Source organism: Eublepharis macularius, chromosome 1 (assembly GCF_028583425.1).
Source record: "Eublepharis macularius isolate TG4126 chromosome 1, MPM_Emac_v1.0, whole genome shotgun sequence".
NCBI lineage: Eukaryota > Metazoa > Chordata > Lepidosauria > Squamata > Eublepharidae > Eublepharis > Eublepharis macularius.
The window spans coordinates 147,791,729-147,808,886 of NC_072790.1; the positions used below are offsets into that span (position 1 = coordinate 147,791,729).

The following is a 17,158-nucleotide window of genomic DNA, read 5'->3' on the forward strand; positions in this document are numbered from 1 at the left end:
CCCAGTAAACAGCTAAATTATCTGGCAATTGTTTACAGGGATTTACCTAGTAAGATTTATCTACCAGTTGGTAAGGCGAAAGGGAAGAGAATGGAAGATTTGTATTCACTTACCGTGAAGCTTCCTTTCTCGGTGGTCCAGGAGTGAGGCAGTCCTTACTTTTGGGATATAGCTCCTCCTCTCCGAAGGCAGGGTCAGTCAGCTGATTTTGATCCTGGAGGGGAGGGGCTTGTCCCTGGAATCACCAGTCTGTTCCCAAGCCCTGACTCCCCATCATGATACCAAGACGGAAAATAACAACTCCCCTCAATTTTTTTAAAAATAAATAGAAAGGTCCCTCCTTTGAATCTGCTGGGAGGTAGACTATCATCCTAACTCTTCATCCAATCCTAGAAGCCACCCCTCAAGAAACTTGGGTGGGCAGGACTTCCCCACTCCTGGACCACCAAGAAAGGAAGCTTCACGGTAAGTGAAAACAAATCTTCCATTCTCCAGTGGTCCTAGGAGTGGGGCAGTCCTTACTTTTGGGACATAAAAGAACAGTGTGCCCCAGGGTGGGTAGTCCGGCTTCCAGGCCTACCTTCCTGCTGTAGTACCTTCCTGCTGAAGGTTGTCTCTGGGGAGGACAACTTATCTATCCTATATTTCTTGATGAGAGAATGTACTGATTTCCATGTGACCACCTTATCGATAGCTTCTAATGACTAAATAATTTATAGGCTGCCTGTGTCACTGTTTCCCTTAGTGAGTGTGCCCTGACATCTATGGGCATCCCCAGACCTCTGGCTTGACATGCTAGAATTATGTACCCTCTACTTTACCTACTTAGCCAAGAAAAGGGCACTCTCTGTCCCAAGGAGGACTTCCTGCAAACACACAACCAGACTTGTGAAAAACTGTTTAGTCCTGCCCAAGTGGAATCTCACATCTCTACTTATATCAAGGAAGTGAGTTTTTTTCCTCTTCCTGTGCTTTGGATTAGGTTAGAAGGAGGGAAGTACTATCTCTCCTGTCCTATGAAAACATGGAGTTCACCTTTGGAAAAAAGTTGGTTTTGTTCATAACTTGCTCCACCATCTTGGAGGAAAGGGCATGGATCTCTATCTACTGCTAGTGCCTGCCATTCTGACAGTTGTCTAGCTGCTTTTATTCTCATCTGAAAAATGGCTTTAAAGGTCAGTTCCTTTAGGGGACATGAGGTCATAGGCTCAAGGCATCTTTTGTATAATGCTCTCAATACCAGATTAAGATTTCACGTGGGAAAAAACCACCGAATCCTTGGAGGATTCGACAATGAGGTCCCCTTTTAGAATCCATTGCTATGAAGGTGATATATAAGGGAATATCCCTTCCTAGAACTCCTAATTGTTGGGATGGTCACCACCTGTTGTCTAAGGGTGCTGATATTAAAACTTTTCTTCAACCCCTCTTGAAAGATAGTAACTCCCTAATTAGCCCCCAAAGGTTACATGACTCTATCCATGTCCTCTTCTGGGATAGCATAGTACCAATCATGCCTTCTGCTTAGTCCAACCCTATTAGTTGTTTGAGTTCGACTTCCACACTATGAGGCTTGTCAGAGCTGGTCAGGGGTGTCATATTGATCCCTGCATCAATGGGCCCTCCTTCAGTGGAGGTGCCAGGGATCCATGCTTGAAAGATTCTTCGGGTTTTGAGACCAGGTCTTTCTGGACCTGAAGGTTGCTATTAGCATCACTTCTGCACTTTACTGTGTGATCTTCTGAACAGCCCTGTGCAATAGCTGTACTGTGGAAGACATACAGGACATGTGAAGGCAGCTTGCTGCTCACATCATCTATCCCTATGGTTTGAGGGTTTCTTCTTCTTGCGCCTTGTCAAAAACTGTGGTAGACCAGTTGGGGAATCTCTCTGGTTAGCATCCATTCTGCTTGGTTCATCACTCTCTGACTTAGCCAGTCCGCCTCAGAGTTGTCCTCTGTATAAACATATAGTGACCTGTGGGAAGATTCTGAGATTCCACCACACCGTGTCTGATGGCTCCGAGTTCCAAAAGGTTTACCCTGTTGATCATTTGTCCTTCAGTCAGATGCCCTATGCCATTCTTCCTTGGGTGTGGGATCCCCATCCCCAAAGATGTGTCTATGGTCATCACTGTTCTCTCTGGTTCCCTGAGTGGGACACCCTCATGGGACTGAATGAGGTTTTCCTGTTTGAGGATCTCTGGCAAGTCAACTATCTTGGACCTCTTGAGATTTAACACCCCATAGTATGGCAACAGGCATCTCTGAAGTGCACAGGTCAAGATGTCATTTGGATATGGGAAAGGAGCCACTCTCTGTGGCCTAGCCATGCTATCAGTGCTACTAGGTAGCATTTTCAGCTCAAAGGAAAGGGACCAATGTTGGAAGCCAGACTATCTCTTCTGAATGGCAGTTAAGACAAATTTTAGCCTTTCCATTCCGACCTTCTTGTTCCTAGGCGTTATGTTCCTATGTTATTTGACCAAATTCCTTTGAATCTAGAGGAAAAGGGACCAGGTGGTACAGAACTGAATTCCATTGGTCACAGTATCCAACACCCAACTGTTTTTTATTATTGGCTGCCAAGGGTTTGCCAAGCATTGTAAGCATCCCCCAAACACCATTGTGCCTGCTGCCTTGGTGTAAACACAATGAGTTCCCTTTGGCCCTTTAGGATTCTGACCGGATTTGTTGAGGAAGAAGGTATTACCCTCCTCTCGATGTTTGGTCTACTTTCCTTTATTCAAAGTTTCTCCAGACAGGTTAATATCTTTGAAAGGAACCGCGGTTACTTTGGCTTCGGGGCAAATGGTCCACTTTCTAATTTCTAAGCTAAGTGTTGTGCCTGGTTACCTGAAAAAACATGGTTCTTGTTGACCACAACGTAACATATTGCTGGGGCTATTTTCTTAGCTTTGCTCATTGGCTCTTTAAAGGAGTTTACTGCTCACTGAAGCCAGGTCTGAGACCCGAGAGAATGTGACTCTAGGAAGGAGTGGAGCTGTCACCAATGCTCTGAAGGATGTAGTGGAAACTTCCAATTTTCTGTGCATAGCCAGTTCAAACCACTTGATGCTGGAATCCTAGGTAGTCCGTCGTTGTCAATGGGCAGCACAGGATTAGATGGCAGGCTCGTTACCAGATCATCCACCAATGGCAGCTTGATCCTCTCAGTAACCCCTAGAACTAATGTATAAGACTTAGGGGGAAAAGGAAGTAAGAGTAGTTAATTTTGCCAGAGTTTCCCTCTTAGACTTCTACAAGTATGAGAGACTACTGGAAGGGAATCCCTGATGGGGTTATTCCTGATTCTAGGGAGGATTCTCGCCAACCCCTTCGTCCTTAAGGGAGAAGACTCCAGGATCTTCATCACCTTAGGGAGCCTTCTAGGATATGGCTCCTGAGGAAGACTGCTAGGGAATTTTCCCTTAACAGCTCCCCTTTCTTGGCTGAGGGAGAAAACAGATAGCTCAGGGTCCTCAGGTTGAAGGCTTAACCAAGATATGTGCTCTTAATGGCCCTTGCCTCCTCTATAATCTGGGGGGGGCACCCCTTTACCTATCTGGAGTCAGACCCCCACACCGGAATAACTCTCTTGCCCATCTGAGAGTCTAGCCGCTAGAGTATTTATTGGTGTGCCTTCAGGACCCCTTTGAATCCCTTATTTCCATCCTGGGCCATGCCAGTTTGTTTGTTTAATAGTAACTACGGCTGCAACTATGTAAATAGGGGGCATGTAATTTCTTTCCCTTAGTGGTGGAAAATGTCATCCAGTCATAGTTGCCTCTGCAACACTGGTCTATTTTGGAGGTCCCCCATCCAATTGCTAACCATGGACAACCGTGCTGAAGGTACTGAGAGCTGATGAGATCTGGCTTGCCTGGACTAACCAAGTCAGGGGCTGTGATAAGGTCAGAATTATCATTATTGCCCCAGAACTGCTAGGTAATTGAGACTGGTTTACCCAAAGTCAGCCCCGAGTTCAAGCAATTATGGGACTCGAACCAGCAGGGTAATGATTCATGGCCCAGCACTTAACCACATTATTACAGCAACTCACTTCAGGCTTCCTTGCCTGGTGGATGCAAACCCCAGACCTTCTCCCTTTCACTAGTCTCTTGAGAGACCTGGGAGTAGGCCGAGGCCTGAGAGTTGGGAAAGTCTAGGCCACAGGCTTGCACTCTCCTGCCTTTGCTGACATATCACCAGCAGAAAATTTTCCAGGCATTCTTGCCTGATGGGTCCAGGCCCTTGGGCTTTTTCTCTTTCACTGGCCTGTTAAGAGGCCTAGAAGGGGCTGAGGCCTTGGAGTTTGGAAAGTCTAGGCCTCATACTTATGCTCTTTGAGGCCTGTGAGGTGGCTAGGCCTGCCTTTGCTGACATTATGCCATCAGAAATTTTCCTACCAAAAGGAGAAATGAAAGCACACCTCACGAGTCCCGGCTGAAAGGAAAGAGAAACAAAGGAGGGCCCCCTTTTATTTAGCGCGAGCTGGCTCTGAGGCTTCTGCTACTCTTTTCTCCTCCCTCCTTCCTTCCGTGGCCCCCGTTTCCCGCAGGATCAGTCTTACCGTGGTTCAGTTGGGGCTGCCAGGGTTGGAGCAGGTCCTCTGCTGCTGCTGGAGGCTGCTCCTTCCAAATCTGCTCCGATAATATCGGTCTCTACAACAGGCCACTGCAGACTCAAACATCTCACCCTCTGGCCATCTGAGAAGGGGCTCCTCCCAACCCAAGGGTGGGGAACCTTGGTGGAGTTTGCGGTTGTGGCCGTGTAACCTAGGAGAAGCTAGGGACCTCCGGCTTTAATGCTCGTCATCGCTCCAAGCTAAATAGGGGTGGGGTAGGTGGTAGGGCCTTTCCTTTCCCCTGCGAGCTCCGCACTGCCTGTGGCCTTGGCCTCCCTGAGTACTGGGATTACAGGCGCACGCCACCACACCTGACTCATCTCTGGCAGTTTCTTCTTCTTCGGGATCGCTGCGCTCTGCAGTTGCTGAAGACGTCCTGCTCGGATGGCAGGGCCAGAAAGACTGGTGATTCCAGGGACAAGCCCCTCCCCTCCGGGATCAAAATCAGCTGACTGACCCTGCCTTCAGAGAGGAGGCGCTATATTCCAAAAGTAAGGACTCCCCTCTCCTAGGACCACTGGAGAATGAGAGCTTTGCCTACATTGTAATCAAGCCTGTCTTTTGCAGTTCCCCTCTGTCTACCCTCATAGAACGATGCCTCGGCATCTCTCATTGACTTCGGGGGGTGGGCAGGCATGGAGGAGGAAGAGGAACAGGCACCTGTTTCCACACAGACCAGCAAAAGCTTCCTGGCTGTTGCCTATTTAACACCAGCAGCACCCTGAGTGTGGTGTGAGGCAATGGGGAAGGGAGCAGGACCATTGCCCACTTTGGAGCCAAGCCTGACTTTTGCAGCTGTCCTCTGCCTTCCTGCTTGGAGTGGTTCCTCGGCCCTCCACACATGCTAGGAAGGAGGGGGAAGAGGAACAAACACCTGTTTCTATCTGGACTGGCAGCCTAGCAGCATCTTTCTGGTACCTGCCTCTTTAACAGTAGCCTTTGGCTAAAACTAATACCTTTTACAAGATTTTTTAATTCAGAACCTAGCAGAATATGCAGCTACCATGTTTAATTACTTTCTATTAATGGGACTTTTAGTAAGACACTGCTCAGAATGCTAGAATTCAAAGCTGCAATGCTACTGTACTAGTTAAATTGTGGTATTAGACTCTTGGTCAAGGCACTAATTTTCCATCTGCAGATAGTTCTTTCCAAGTTTGGCCAACCCAAAGTGGGCAATTTTAACTCTATATATACTTTAAAAGAAATCATGCACATAAGCAATGGGTTTTGTGTTAAAGTGACATGTGTTCTATGTGAACCAAGTGAGTTGGCATTCAGAAACACCACATATTCCTTTTCAGTCTTATGGAACTCACTACCTAGATACTTTATTACCTTGGTCTCATGGGTTATATTAAGTAAAATTATCTTTGTAAGATGTTAATTGAGATCACCTCCTTTCAATATATCATAAGAACTTTCAAACAATACATATTTATTTTGTGCTAAAGACTTAATAACTAGCCTATAGATACGATCGAAAGACTTTTAATTCATCAGAGTTTTAAATCAAAAGATCTGAAATGAAGGCATGGTTATACTCCATGTTTCTGGTATGGAATATCTACTGGTGGTCCCTGGCCCTAGGGAGGCTTGACTGGCCTCAACCAGGGCCAGGGCATTTTTGGTCCTGGCCTCAACCTGGTGGAACTCTCTGTCGGAGGATACTCAGGCCCGCCAAGACCTTGCGTCCTTCCGGCGGGCCTGCAAGACAGAGATGTTCCGCCAGGCATTTGGTTGAAGCCAGTATTCAGATCCACCGATTGGCCTCCCTGCCTGTCTCCTATTAGTGGGGGGCTATATGAGTAATCTGCCTCATGTAGGAATGGTGGCAAATCACGCACCAACTCATGCCTCTACCCCTCTCTTCCCCTTATGGTTGACAAGAAAGGGTGAAATGAATCCCGCCCTAGGATATTAGGAACATGGTACAGAGTTTGTTTTTATGCCCCTAAATGTGGCTTTTATCATTATACTGTTTTATCAATGTGTTTTTATCTGTATGTTGTGTTCCGCCCTGAGCCCATTTGTGGGGAGGGCAGACTATAAATCTAACAAATAATAATAATTAAAAAAATGTAAATAACCATGATGCAAGCAAAATGCACATAATAGTACCACTCCTTTTAAAATGAATATATATAAAATATACTTTCTTGAGTTAGTGAAAACTGAAGTCTCTTGTCTGGGTTGATATTTTTAACATTTATTTAAAAAGCAAAATGTATGTTCATTTCAAATAAAACAATTAAAATGTTAAAGCATACAAACACAAATTGTGTACTAGCAGCATCCAATTGTTAGAACTTTCTAGAAGTTTCCAGGGCAGTTTTGGCAAGCTAAAAACACATTGTTGCTTGCAACCTACTACCCTTATTTTAGTGCAGATAAAATGAGAGCTTTATAAAATTAACAGGTTAAATAAGCTTAAATAAAGGTGTTAAATACAAGTCACTTGCTCAAAGGTTCTGTACAGAGATAAATGAATCTTGCATTATACAAATGATTGGCTAGCTCACATCATACATAATTTTAATAGTTAAACTCTCCATAATCATCTTAGCTGAACATGAACTATACAAAAGTAACTGAAATTGAAGTGAGCTGATCAAGTGAGCTATGTACAAGATGTGTATCTTCAGAAAATTCAGAACACAGGTTAAATTCAGGCACCATTTTTCCTGCAAATAAATAATCCCTAATGTTTCTGTACTCACACTAGTGTTAAATCATTAGTGCTAATTTTTATAAACTCAGTTTTGTGACTAATTAATTCTACTTTTCTTATTGCTATAACAAGGTGACTGTGGAAATAATCTACTGTACATACAAAAAAATAGAGCACCTTTAAACATTAAAGTCTAGTTTTCTTTTATCTTACAATACCAAAACCCTAAATTGTTTTAGCATCTTCACTGGAGTACCTGAAGTGCAGAAGATAAACCCCAACATATTCTTCTCCAGGCAAGCCCAAGCCAGAAGTATATTCTAAAATATCTACAATGTCAATAGGAATTGTACATTCATCTTCTCAAACACAAATGTCTGCTATTCATTCACTGTTTCTTTCAGATAAATATAAAGATAGGTAGTAGCAGTCCACAGCCTTGTTCCAAGGAATAGGGCTGGACAGAGACTATACCAGAAACACGAAAAATGGGTTGTGAACACAGCGAAATTATCTTAGGCTTATTCAAAAATTCTAGTATTATGTGGTTCCAATAGGGCTTTTAAGAGACTTGGACATTAAGATTTCTTGTCAATAGTACTGAAAAACCATTCTGTAAATTTTCTTAGTTGAGCAGCTGCTGTTTGAGATTCTTCCTGAAGCCTCATGTTATCTTGTCTCAAATGTTGAACTTCAGCTTGGAGAACAGCTTTGTCTTGTTTTTCCTAGATCACAAAAAAAAGGAATTGAATGACACATTATATTTGCTGCTCATGTTTCTGAGTGAGTTGAGAGATTTCTATTTACTTTAATTCCCTATGCACAATAATGACTTTGGAACTCTTAAGCTCAATTCCCAAATTTTCCTGCTATGTTCTTCTAAAGAAGGTAGCTTTGCAGGCTAAACAAGATAAATGAGATTGTATAACCTGGATTCTATAAAAGAGCTATGAGAATCCTGTACGCTTCAGAACATACTTCATTATAATTGAGAGATCACTACACTGACACACAAATAAAAGGTTCTATTTTTAGGCTTAAAAGTACTTGCAAAAGCCCAAAGGTCTTAAAAATACTTGCACACAAATGACTATGTGCATGTTTCCTACCCACTGGCTATTAAATATTGCTATCCAAAGGAACAGTTCAAACAAGTTTAGGGAAAAATTCATGTTGTATATTGAGGTAAAAACAATTCCCAAACAGTACACACAACAGTACTAATCCATCCGTTTCATCAAGATGCTCAAGGTATATTGCAATAACAAATACCTAGTTTCGAAGACTATGTGCACTATAACCAGTGGACCAGATTGAACAATACAGCTTCCAACTGCATTCTATAAACGAATAGAAGTGGGGATAAGAGAGCATTTTATCTATTGACCCTATCACTTGCCACACTTCCAAGTGTGGGCCTAATGTTTGAATAGGACTCACATACATAAAATCCAGCATATGCAGGCTTACATCAGGCGATTTCAGAATTTTAACAGGATAACGGGTCAAATGAGATGTGTCTCTGAATGCTGAATAGTATGCATGTAGGCCCTTTAACATCATGGCTCTGTGTGGCAGGTTGATGGCTACAGAACCAGAGCAAGTGTGGGGAGGTAAAGTGTCCTTTTGCTCTCATCCAGATTTCCAGCCTTACATAATGGGAGTGAATTGGACCTCTACACCTGGTGTTTTCCTGGAGTGTGTAAAGTCTGCTACTATGGCCTATCAGCCTGCCCCCAAGCCTACTTTCCTAAAAAGCAACCGCACTTTAGATAGCAAGTAAAATAGGATAAACTAAAATAGCCGAAGAAAATCAAAGCAGTTCCCCATCAAGTGAATTGACTCTGATTAGGCACCAATTAAATGACAATAGTTAAAACAAAAACCAGCATATATACCATTAATTAAGCTCCTAAGAAAGCATAAGTCAGAGTGAAAGCAAAGTTTAAAAAAATAACTATCAGCCTCCAAAGTCCTAACAAACCTCTGAATTTTTATTTATTTATTTATTTTTACAATTCCACTCCCACTCCCTCATTCTATGAATATAGATGGGGGGGTGGAGCTAAAACCAATTCTACGTAGCTACATAGCTGCAAAATAAAGATAAGAATAGGGAGAGAGAGAGAAAAGAAAAAAGGGAGAAAAAATAAAGAAAAAAAGAAGTTTAAATTAGCAGCGTACATGGTATGAGCATCTTATGCTATCAAACTAGAACTAGTCCTGGTGTTTTTCTTACACTGAGTAAGAAAAAACTACAGTAAACATACTATGTGCAAAGAACTTTTGCACAGCTTAATTCCTAGCATAAATTGTACCACATAACAGTTAAGTTATGGACTCTGTAGGGAGAACTGAGGATTAGAACCCATTTTCACTGATTCCCCTCTTCCATGCCACCCCTCCAACTCTTCCTCATGCTGCTCATGGGGACTCCTTGTCCCCCAGGAACAGTATCTGGGGACCATTTCAGGCTCCAGTGTGGTGCATGGTTTCTAGAGCAAAAGAAACAAGTAAACTAAAATGAGCTAAAAACATAGTTGCACTTACCTGTAACTAATGTTCATCAAGTGGTCTCCAGTGCAGTCACACATGTATACTGTGCATGCACAGGCCTGCCAAGTGAGAAACTTCTAGAGCTCTAAAGAAAGCTTCTGGCCTTCCCAACCTGTTGTGCGCTCGACTTTCCTGACTTTTCCCCAGCATGCTGAAGAGAAAGGGAAGTGCCTTCCCACAGTTCTCTCTGCTGCTGCCAGAGAGCTCAGCATAAGGCTCCAAGCAATTGAAAAGTGGGGCAGGAGGGAGGGATGTGTGACTGCACTGGTGACCACTCAATGAACATCAGTAAGGACAACCATATTCTCATCATTGTGGTCACAGTGCAGCCCCATATGGGTGATCTGTGAGCTAACTTACCCGCAAATGTATGGCGGGTTGGAAACGCTTAATGGAACAGTGACTATAAAACTGCTTTCCCCACTGCTGTTTTCTTTGCAGAGTCCACTTCCAAAGCATAGTGAGCAGCAAAAGAGGATGCACATGTAGCAGCCCTACAAATTGAATCAATGAAGAGACTAGCACAGAAAGTGGTTGATGTAGCCTGGGACCTTGAAGAATGTGCATGGACCTGGAGAGGACATTCAACCTGGGACAACTCGTAACAAAATCTAATAGTGGACACAATCCACGAGACAAGAACTATTTCGAGATCTTAAGGTCCTTTGGGGAACCTGAATAAGCAATAAATAAATGTACATGCTTTCTAAAGTGTTTTGTTCTATTTAGATGGAAAAGGAGGGCCCTACGAACATCAAGGGGAAGGGAATACCCCTATCATTCTGTGGATTTGAGGGGAAGAGGGGAAATGGGTCAATGTGGCATCTTGGGCTAGGTGAAACCTAGTGCCCAACCTTGGGTAAAAATGACAGTCATGGGTGAAAGACTAACTTGAAGTCATGTATCTTGAGAAAAAGGGGTGTCTAAGAGCCATCATCTCTGATACCCTCCTCACCAACAAGATGGCTACTAGGAACACTGTCTTCCAAGATAACAAACTTTAGGGGACAAGTGGGCAAAGGTTTAAATGGCCTAGACATTAGTCTGGCAAGGACAAGAGACAAGCTCCATTGGAGAACTAACTTGGGGACAGGAGGGAACTTATTCAAAAGGCCCATGAAGAATTCCTTAGTTTCTGGCTGAAAAAAGACTGACCTTCCATTAGTATCTGTATGGAACACTGCTATAATTTTGCCTTATATTACTAGACTATTACTTGATAGCTATAATATCTTTGACTTCTTTTGATAGCCCTAGAGGCAAATCAACCAGGCTATAAGGTGTAAGGAGGGGATATTGTGATGGAAGCGTGTACCTTGAAACAGGATATGAAGCAAGGGAGGGAACTTTTAGAATGTTCATTGACCAGCTTCAGGCTAGTCACAGTGGATGGGGCCAAAATGGAGCTACCATGGTAGCATTCACTCTATTCAACGTCATTTTGTCTAACATTCAGGCAGGAAAGTTGACCATCGGAAAGATGGTCATCATGAGCCTGCATCACAATAGCAAAACAAAAAGTTCTTATTGGAGAAGGTCCTAACATTACCTTTTATAATAAAACACCTAGCATAATTTATCATCTGCATTGTAAGGAACCTAAACCAAAAAGATGATTTTAAGAGGGGATTAGACAGACTCATGAAGGATAGGTTCATTATTGGCTACAAGTTCTGGAGATTAAAGAAATATGGCCCTCCTGGCCAGCAGCCTCCACTGATAAGGCCGGGGACCGCTCTTTGCCTCCCTGGAAGGAGGAGGAGACAGAGTGTTTCCATGGTATCTGGGGGGCAGAGCCAGGAGCCTTATGAGGCAGCTCCACCCATCTGGCTGGCAGTTGCTCTGCGTGCTCGGCCCACCCACCTCACCCTGTAGTAGTGCAGGATTAGCCGGCTGCTGTTGACAGAGTCAGGTAGGAATTCCCAACCCCCTTTCCCTAATTGGCATGGGGAAGAGGTGGTTTTTCACCTACCTTGTACTGCTTGCAGAGGTTTGAGATAATTGGCAAAGTAGAGCCACCTTAGAATGGTCACTGGCAGGACAGAGTTTGGGGATAGGGAGTGGGCTGGTGAGCACCTTAGGCGTTTCCCCATTGGTGGGGAAATGGGGTCTGCCAGGAGCAGCTGGTACTGCTTGTGATAGCAAAAAACAAAGGACCCACTCGTCAACAGAATAAGCAAAGGGTGGAGAACCACAGAAGTGGGTGGCCCACAATTGTTTCCTAATATAGCCAAACACAACAAATTGATTTGCAATTTGCAACAAAGGATATAGGTGTTTTTTCTGACACTCAAGTCTAATATTATATTGCAGCAGTGCAAAAATTACAAGAATGGATACATAAATGAAAACATATACATTGTAAATAATCAAGGGAAAAACAGTCCCTGGATAACAGTCATATAGACAAGAAAATCGAATGTGACTGTTTAATTATTGTGCATAACTCTGTACTGGGTAAGTGTAATGCTTTCATTTTATTTTACTATTACAACGGGTGTATGGTGTGGTTGCTTATGATTTGCAATTTGCAGACGTGACTTACACTCTCCTGAAGAGGTCTCAGACGAAATGGCGGTTCATACCGGTGCTGTGCGTTGGGCGTTACAGCAGAGCGTCACTGCCTTGGAGCTCTCCCGGAGAGGACACTTTCCCATTATTCTTGAAAGAATTCACTGCCGTCCCATTTGGGGCGAGGGACTGGATACCTGATTTTCTTGTCTATATGACTGTTATCCAGGGACTGTTTTTCCCTTGATTATTTACAATGTATATGTTTTCATTTATGTATCCATTCTTGTAATTTTTGCACTTCTGCAATATAATATTAGACTTGAGTGTTAAAAAAACACCTAAATCCTTTGTTGTGTTTGGTACTGCTTGTGATGGCTGTCAGCTGCATGGGCAGACTGCCTGGGGGAACCCCGCGTGCAAGTCCTTCCCTCACTGCTGTATGGCTGAGGCATTAGGAGCTTGAAAGGGGAGGCCCAGATTTGCCTGGCTGGCTGGGTCCCAGCCATACACCTGGATGGCTCGCATTTGGGGCTTCGAGCTCGCCCAGACAGGTCAAGGCGGAGGTCCAAGTGGCTTGACCTGTACCACTAATTGGCCCTTGCTGTATTAATGGTTGATGTTATGTTTAATAAAGTGGTCCTTTAGTTCCAAGCCTTGTGTCTGTCTCATTATTCCAACTAGGGTGGAAAATCTCCACAACCATAATAAACAAACTTCTGAATGCCAGTACTAAGCAGTAACATCAGAGGTAACGTCTATGCCTTGCTGTAAAAATAAGATGTTGGACTAGATGGACCCCTGCTCTGATCCAGCAGGGTTGTTCTTACTTCCTAAAGCCAAGAGCATGAGGCACTTACTAAGCTCTCCGTATCAGCCCAAGGTAAATAAAAAAGAATAATTTTGGGAAAGCAAAGATAAATGGCTCAAGTAAGAGACCAAATATTCCTGTTATTTTCTTACTTATTAGATGTATATGCTGCTTTTGACCATCAGGTCAATGACATACATTGCACAAAAAGGCAATAATTGAAAACCAACATGTCCCTCAGTTGCATAATCCAATAAACAAAAACATTATCTACCTTCCTATCAGTTAAACCCTGAAAGTTTGAGCAAGCACTCTGACATCTGCCTACTGCTTTCAAGCCAAAAAACTAAGCAAACACATAAAATTTAGTAAAATTACTATGATAATGACCCCAATTCATAAATTAACCATTCCTAAAATTGCTTCAGTAATTCCCCCTATCTGTTTTCTTGGATTCCAGAACTCTCCCCACAATGCTATTGCTTGCTTACTCATCCATATCATGTTATCTGAAGGTTCCTTCTACTGAATTAAATCATCTAGGACACTCTCAGTGCAATCCTAAACTGAGCTACACTCTTGTAAAACCACTGAAGTCAATGGGATTAGTAAGATATAACTCTTTTTAGGACTAAAGTCAGACTGCTCTGACTGCCAGAGACTTTTAAAGTTCTTCTGTATGAACTCTTTTACCTTGGAGATGTCAGAGCTGAACTTGGAACTTTCTACATGCAAAGTATCTGTTATAGCTCTGAGTAACAGCCCCTTTTGATGTATATATATCTTGGGCATAAGTATCATAACTGAACAATAAAGGAAACATTTTTACTGGGGTACACATTTTTACCTTCCGAAGATCTGTTTGCAATTGTCTGAGGATCACTTCCAGCTGGTTTACTTTCCCAGTCAATGTGGTAGGGCTATCTTCCCTGAAAAATTAAACAGCAATTAAGTTGGGGTTATTTTAAAGTATCCTACGAACTCCCAAGTAAAACAGTTCAACATAACATGCAAGTGAAAATGGAATGATAGATATAAATCCCTGCAAAAAGTCCATGTATGTAGGATCTGGCACACAAGCCCTGCTCTATCTGTGCCCTGCCTTCAGAAGAGAGGCAGGACTTTTTCAGTAGTGGCACTTTCCTTTTGGAAAGCGCTTCCCCTTGAGGCTTAACTAGTGCCTACATTGCTTTTTTTTAGGCACCAGCCCTAAATGTTTCTGTTCACCAAGGGAAGTCTGGAAACTGTTATTTTAAGCTGTGGTATGTTTTTATTTTTTGTTTTCATGCCAGGCTAGTTTTTAATGCTAGATTTTAATTAATATCTTTTAATTTTTTGTTTTTATTATTTTTATTTTGTGAGCCACTTTGGGCATAATTTTTTCTAACAATATATGTAGAAGAGCAGAATTTGAATCCAGTGGCACCTGAGTAAAAGCTCCTTTCTTTAGATACAAGACTTGTATCCAAAGAAAGGAACTTTGACTCTTTAAAGCTTACATTTTGTAAATCTTGATTCTAAAGCTTATATTTTATAAAAGAGGCCACTGGACTCAAATCTTACTATTCTATTGTACTACCATGGCACCATTATTACAAATCTGAAACAATGTATGTAATAAAGTCATTTAGAAATGACTTTACTACATAAAGTCATAAAGAGAGCCACTTTGCTATAGTGGTTAAGAATGGCAGGATTCTAATCTGGAGAACTGGGTTTGACTCTCCACTCCTCCGCTTGAAGCCAGCTGGGTGACCTGGGGTCAGATACAGCTCTCCGGAGCTCTCTCAGCCCCACCCACCTCACAGGGTGATTGTTGTTGTGGGGATAATAATAACATACTTTGTAAACTGCTCTCAGCGGGCGTTAAGTTGTCCTGAAGGGCAGTATATAAATGGAATGTTGTTGTTGTTGTTATAAATTCACTCAAGCGGTGCCTGAAATATAACTAGGAATGCCAGCAGCAGGCAACCTATGGGAGTCTGGGGCAATGGGGATGTGGAGGGTGGTGCTGATAGCATGAGGATGCTATCTTACTTCTGGGAAAAGCCCAGAAGTGATACTATGTTTCTCTAAGAATTGCCAGAAACTTTACAGTAAAGTCTGTGGGGTTTCCCTGGAAGTGATGTAATGCCGTAGCAAAAACAGCATTTTTTTTAACCTTCATTTTTCTCCTGCTGGCTGCAGGAGATCTGCTACCTACAGTAGTTAACTGGCAACCCTAAGTATAACAGTATCATAAGTAAAGGTGAAATGCAAACATGTCATTCTCCAAGTGCAAGTGACTCTGCTAAGTAATAAGATGAATGTTTGCCCCTAGAACTGTTAATAGAAAAGCAACACAAAATAAGTTGCAACTCCAATCACATGAACTATAACTCTTGCCCGATGACTACTTGCAAGGTTTCTATCACTAGAAACCAAAAGTAGCCTTCATGAATCAACTAGTTTAACTATAAACATGCAAAATATAGCCTTATGGGCTCTTCAGTTTCCTTTCTCTCTTTGTTGCCTCCTACATTGCCAAAATATTACATTGTAAAAACCTCAAGGAAAGAACCTGTATTTTTCACTTTTGTCAGTCAGGACACTTGTCTTTATATATATAGATGAAGTCCTTTTGATGTCATTGGAACATAATCAAACTACCTACTCAGAAGAAAATATGAGAGCAATCCTAAACAGGTCTACCAGAATCCTACTCAAGCCAACTCAGTGGGCCTTAATGTTCTTAAGATTGCACTGTAAATCATTGTTTAAAAAAGTTCATCCAAAACGCTGGCAGAATTAGGTATTTTTATTTAGAAAAATGTATTTGATTAAGTTAATGATACTAATTAGATAAAGTGGATGGATTGTTTCTACTCATCTGAATACAACAGTGTTGCCAAATGTTAGAAGAAGTAAACAAGGGAACCTTATCTTCTGCCTTTAGTAAGTTTCTGGACCGGTTTTGCTACTGAATGAATGGTGGGAGCAGTGACCTTTCCCCAACCATGTCCAGTGTGGCTGTTACGGCCTTTCAGGGACAATGAGTTAGCCACTATGATACATACAAGGCAATAAGATCTGATTGCTGAAATATGGTTTATATGGTTGCCTTTGAAGGGTATTTGGAAGTTTCAGTTTTTTCAGAGTACATTGCCAAGGTTCATAACAGCTGCTGAGTCATGAAATCATACTTCTTAGATACCTCTGTTTCTGAGGCTGATACACAGTGCTTTTGACCTTTAAAGTTCTAATGACCTGTGACTGACTATCTAAGAATACCTCTTTTCATATACGACTCTTCTAAGGTGGTTTGTGGAGTGCCTTTTTTGATGTTTTATATGGTGGCTATACCTCCCAGGCAGCTTTTTCTGCTAGTCTTCAAATGAGGTTCCAAAAGGCATTTAAAGTGACTCCGAGCTAGTTGGGAGTAGGATTTTAACATTTTATCTATCAGTTTTTAATTTTTTTTGTTTCTGGTATTTGTTTTAATTGCATTTTTAGTTCTGTAAAACACTGTGACACACATGCAAGTTAAATATATTAAAACAAGTTAATAAAAATACCTAAAGCATTAAAGCAATCACATGTTCAGACAAAGAAGAGCTTGGCAGGTTCCTCCTATGTTGGGGGTGGAGGTTTAAAAAAACACCGTGTTTTCATGGCACAGGAACATACAGATGAAATTCTGACTCATCTAGCTTAATACTATCTATTCTGACGGGCAGTGGCTCTCCAAGTTTTCAGGCAAGTAAAGAGCTTCCTTATTTTTTGAGATCATTTAATAGGAGATGCCAGGGATTAGAGTAAATGCTTTTGCACTGAAAAACGTCCCCCCCAAAACAAAACAAAACAAAATCCCCAGGTACAAACCTACCTAAGATCTTAGAAGTCAGCCTTCCAAACTATAGATTTTCCTTTCTGTGTAGCTGAAGCTACATTAATGACAGTCTTCTGTTTATAGACACTCCCTCTCAATCAATAGACAAAGAAAT

At 42.2% G+C, this 17,158-nt stretch overlaps 1 protein-coding gene across 3 annotated transcripts in view; it reads right to left on the bottom strand.

Moving 5' to 3' along the window:
- Nucleotides 1–6,819: 6,819 nt before the first annotated feature.
- Nucleotides 6,820–17,158, bottom strand: part of SIPA1L2 (signal induced proliferation associated 1 like 2) — a 137,622-nt gene continuing 127,283 nt past the window's right edge. For all 3 annotated transcript variants that reach the window (XM_054988074.1, XM_054988065.1, XM_054988055.1), the window contains 2 exons: nucleotides 14,023–14,104; nucleotides 6,820–8,022 (listed from right to left, as the gene is read on the bottom strand). In XM_054988074.1, the coding sequence (XP_054844049.1) occupies nucleotides 7,876–8,022; nucleotides 14,023–14,104 (229 nt within the window). In that variant the 3' untranslated portion in view covers nucleotides 6,820–7,875. The remainder of the gene's footprint in view (nucleotides 8,023–14,022; nucleotides 14,105–17,158) is intronic.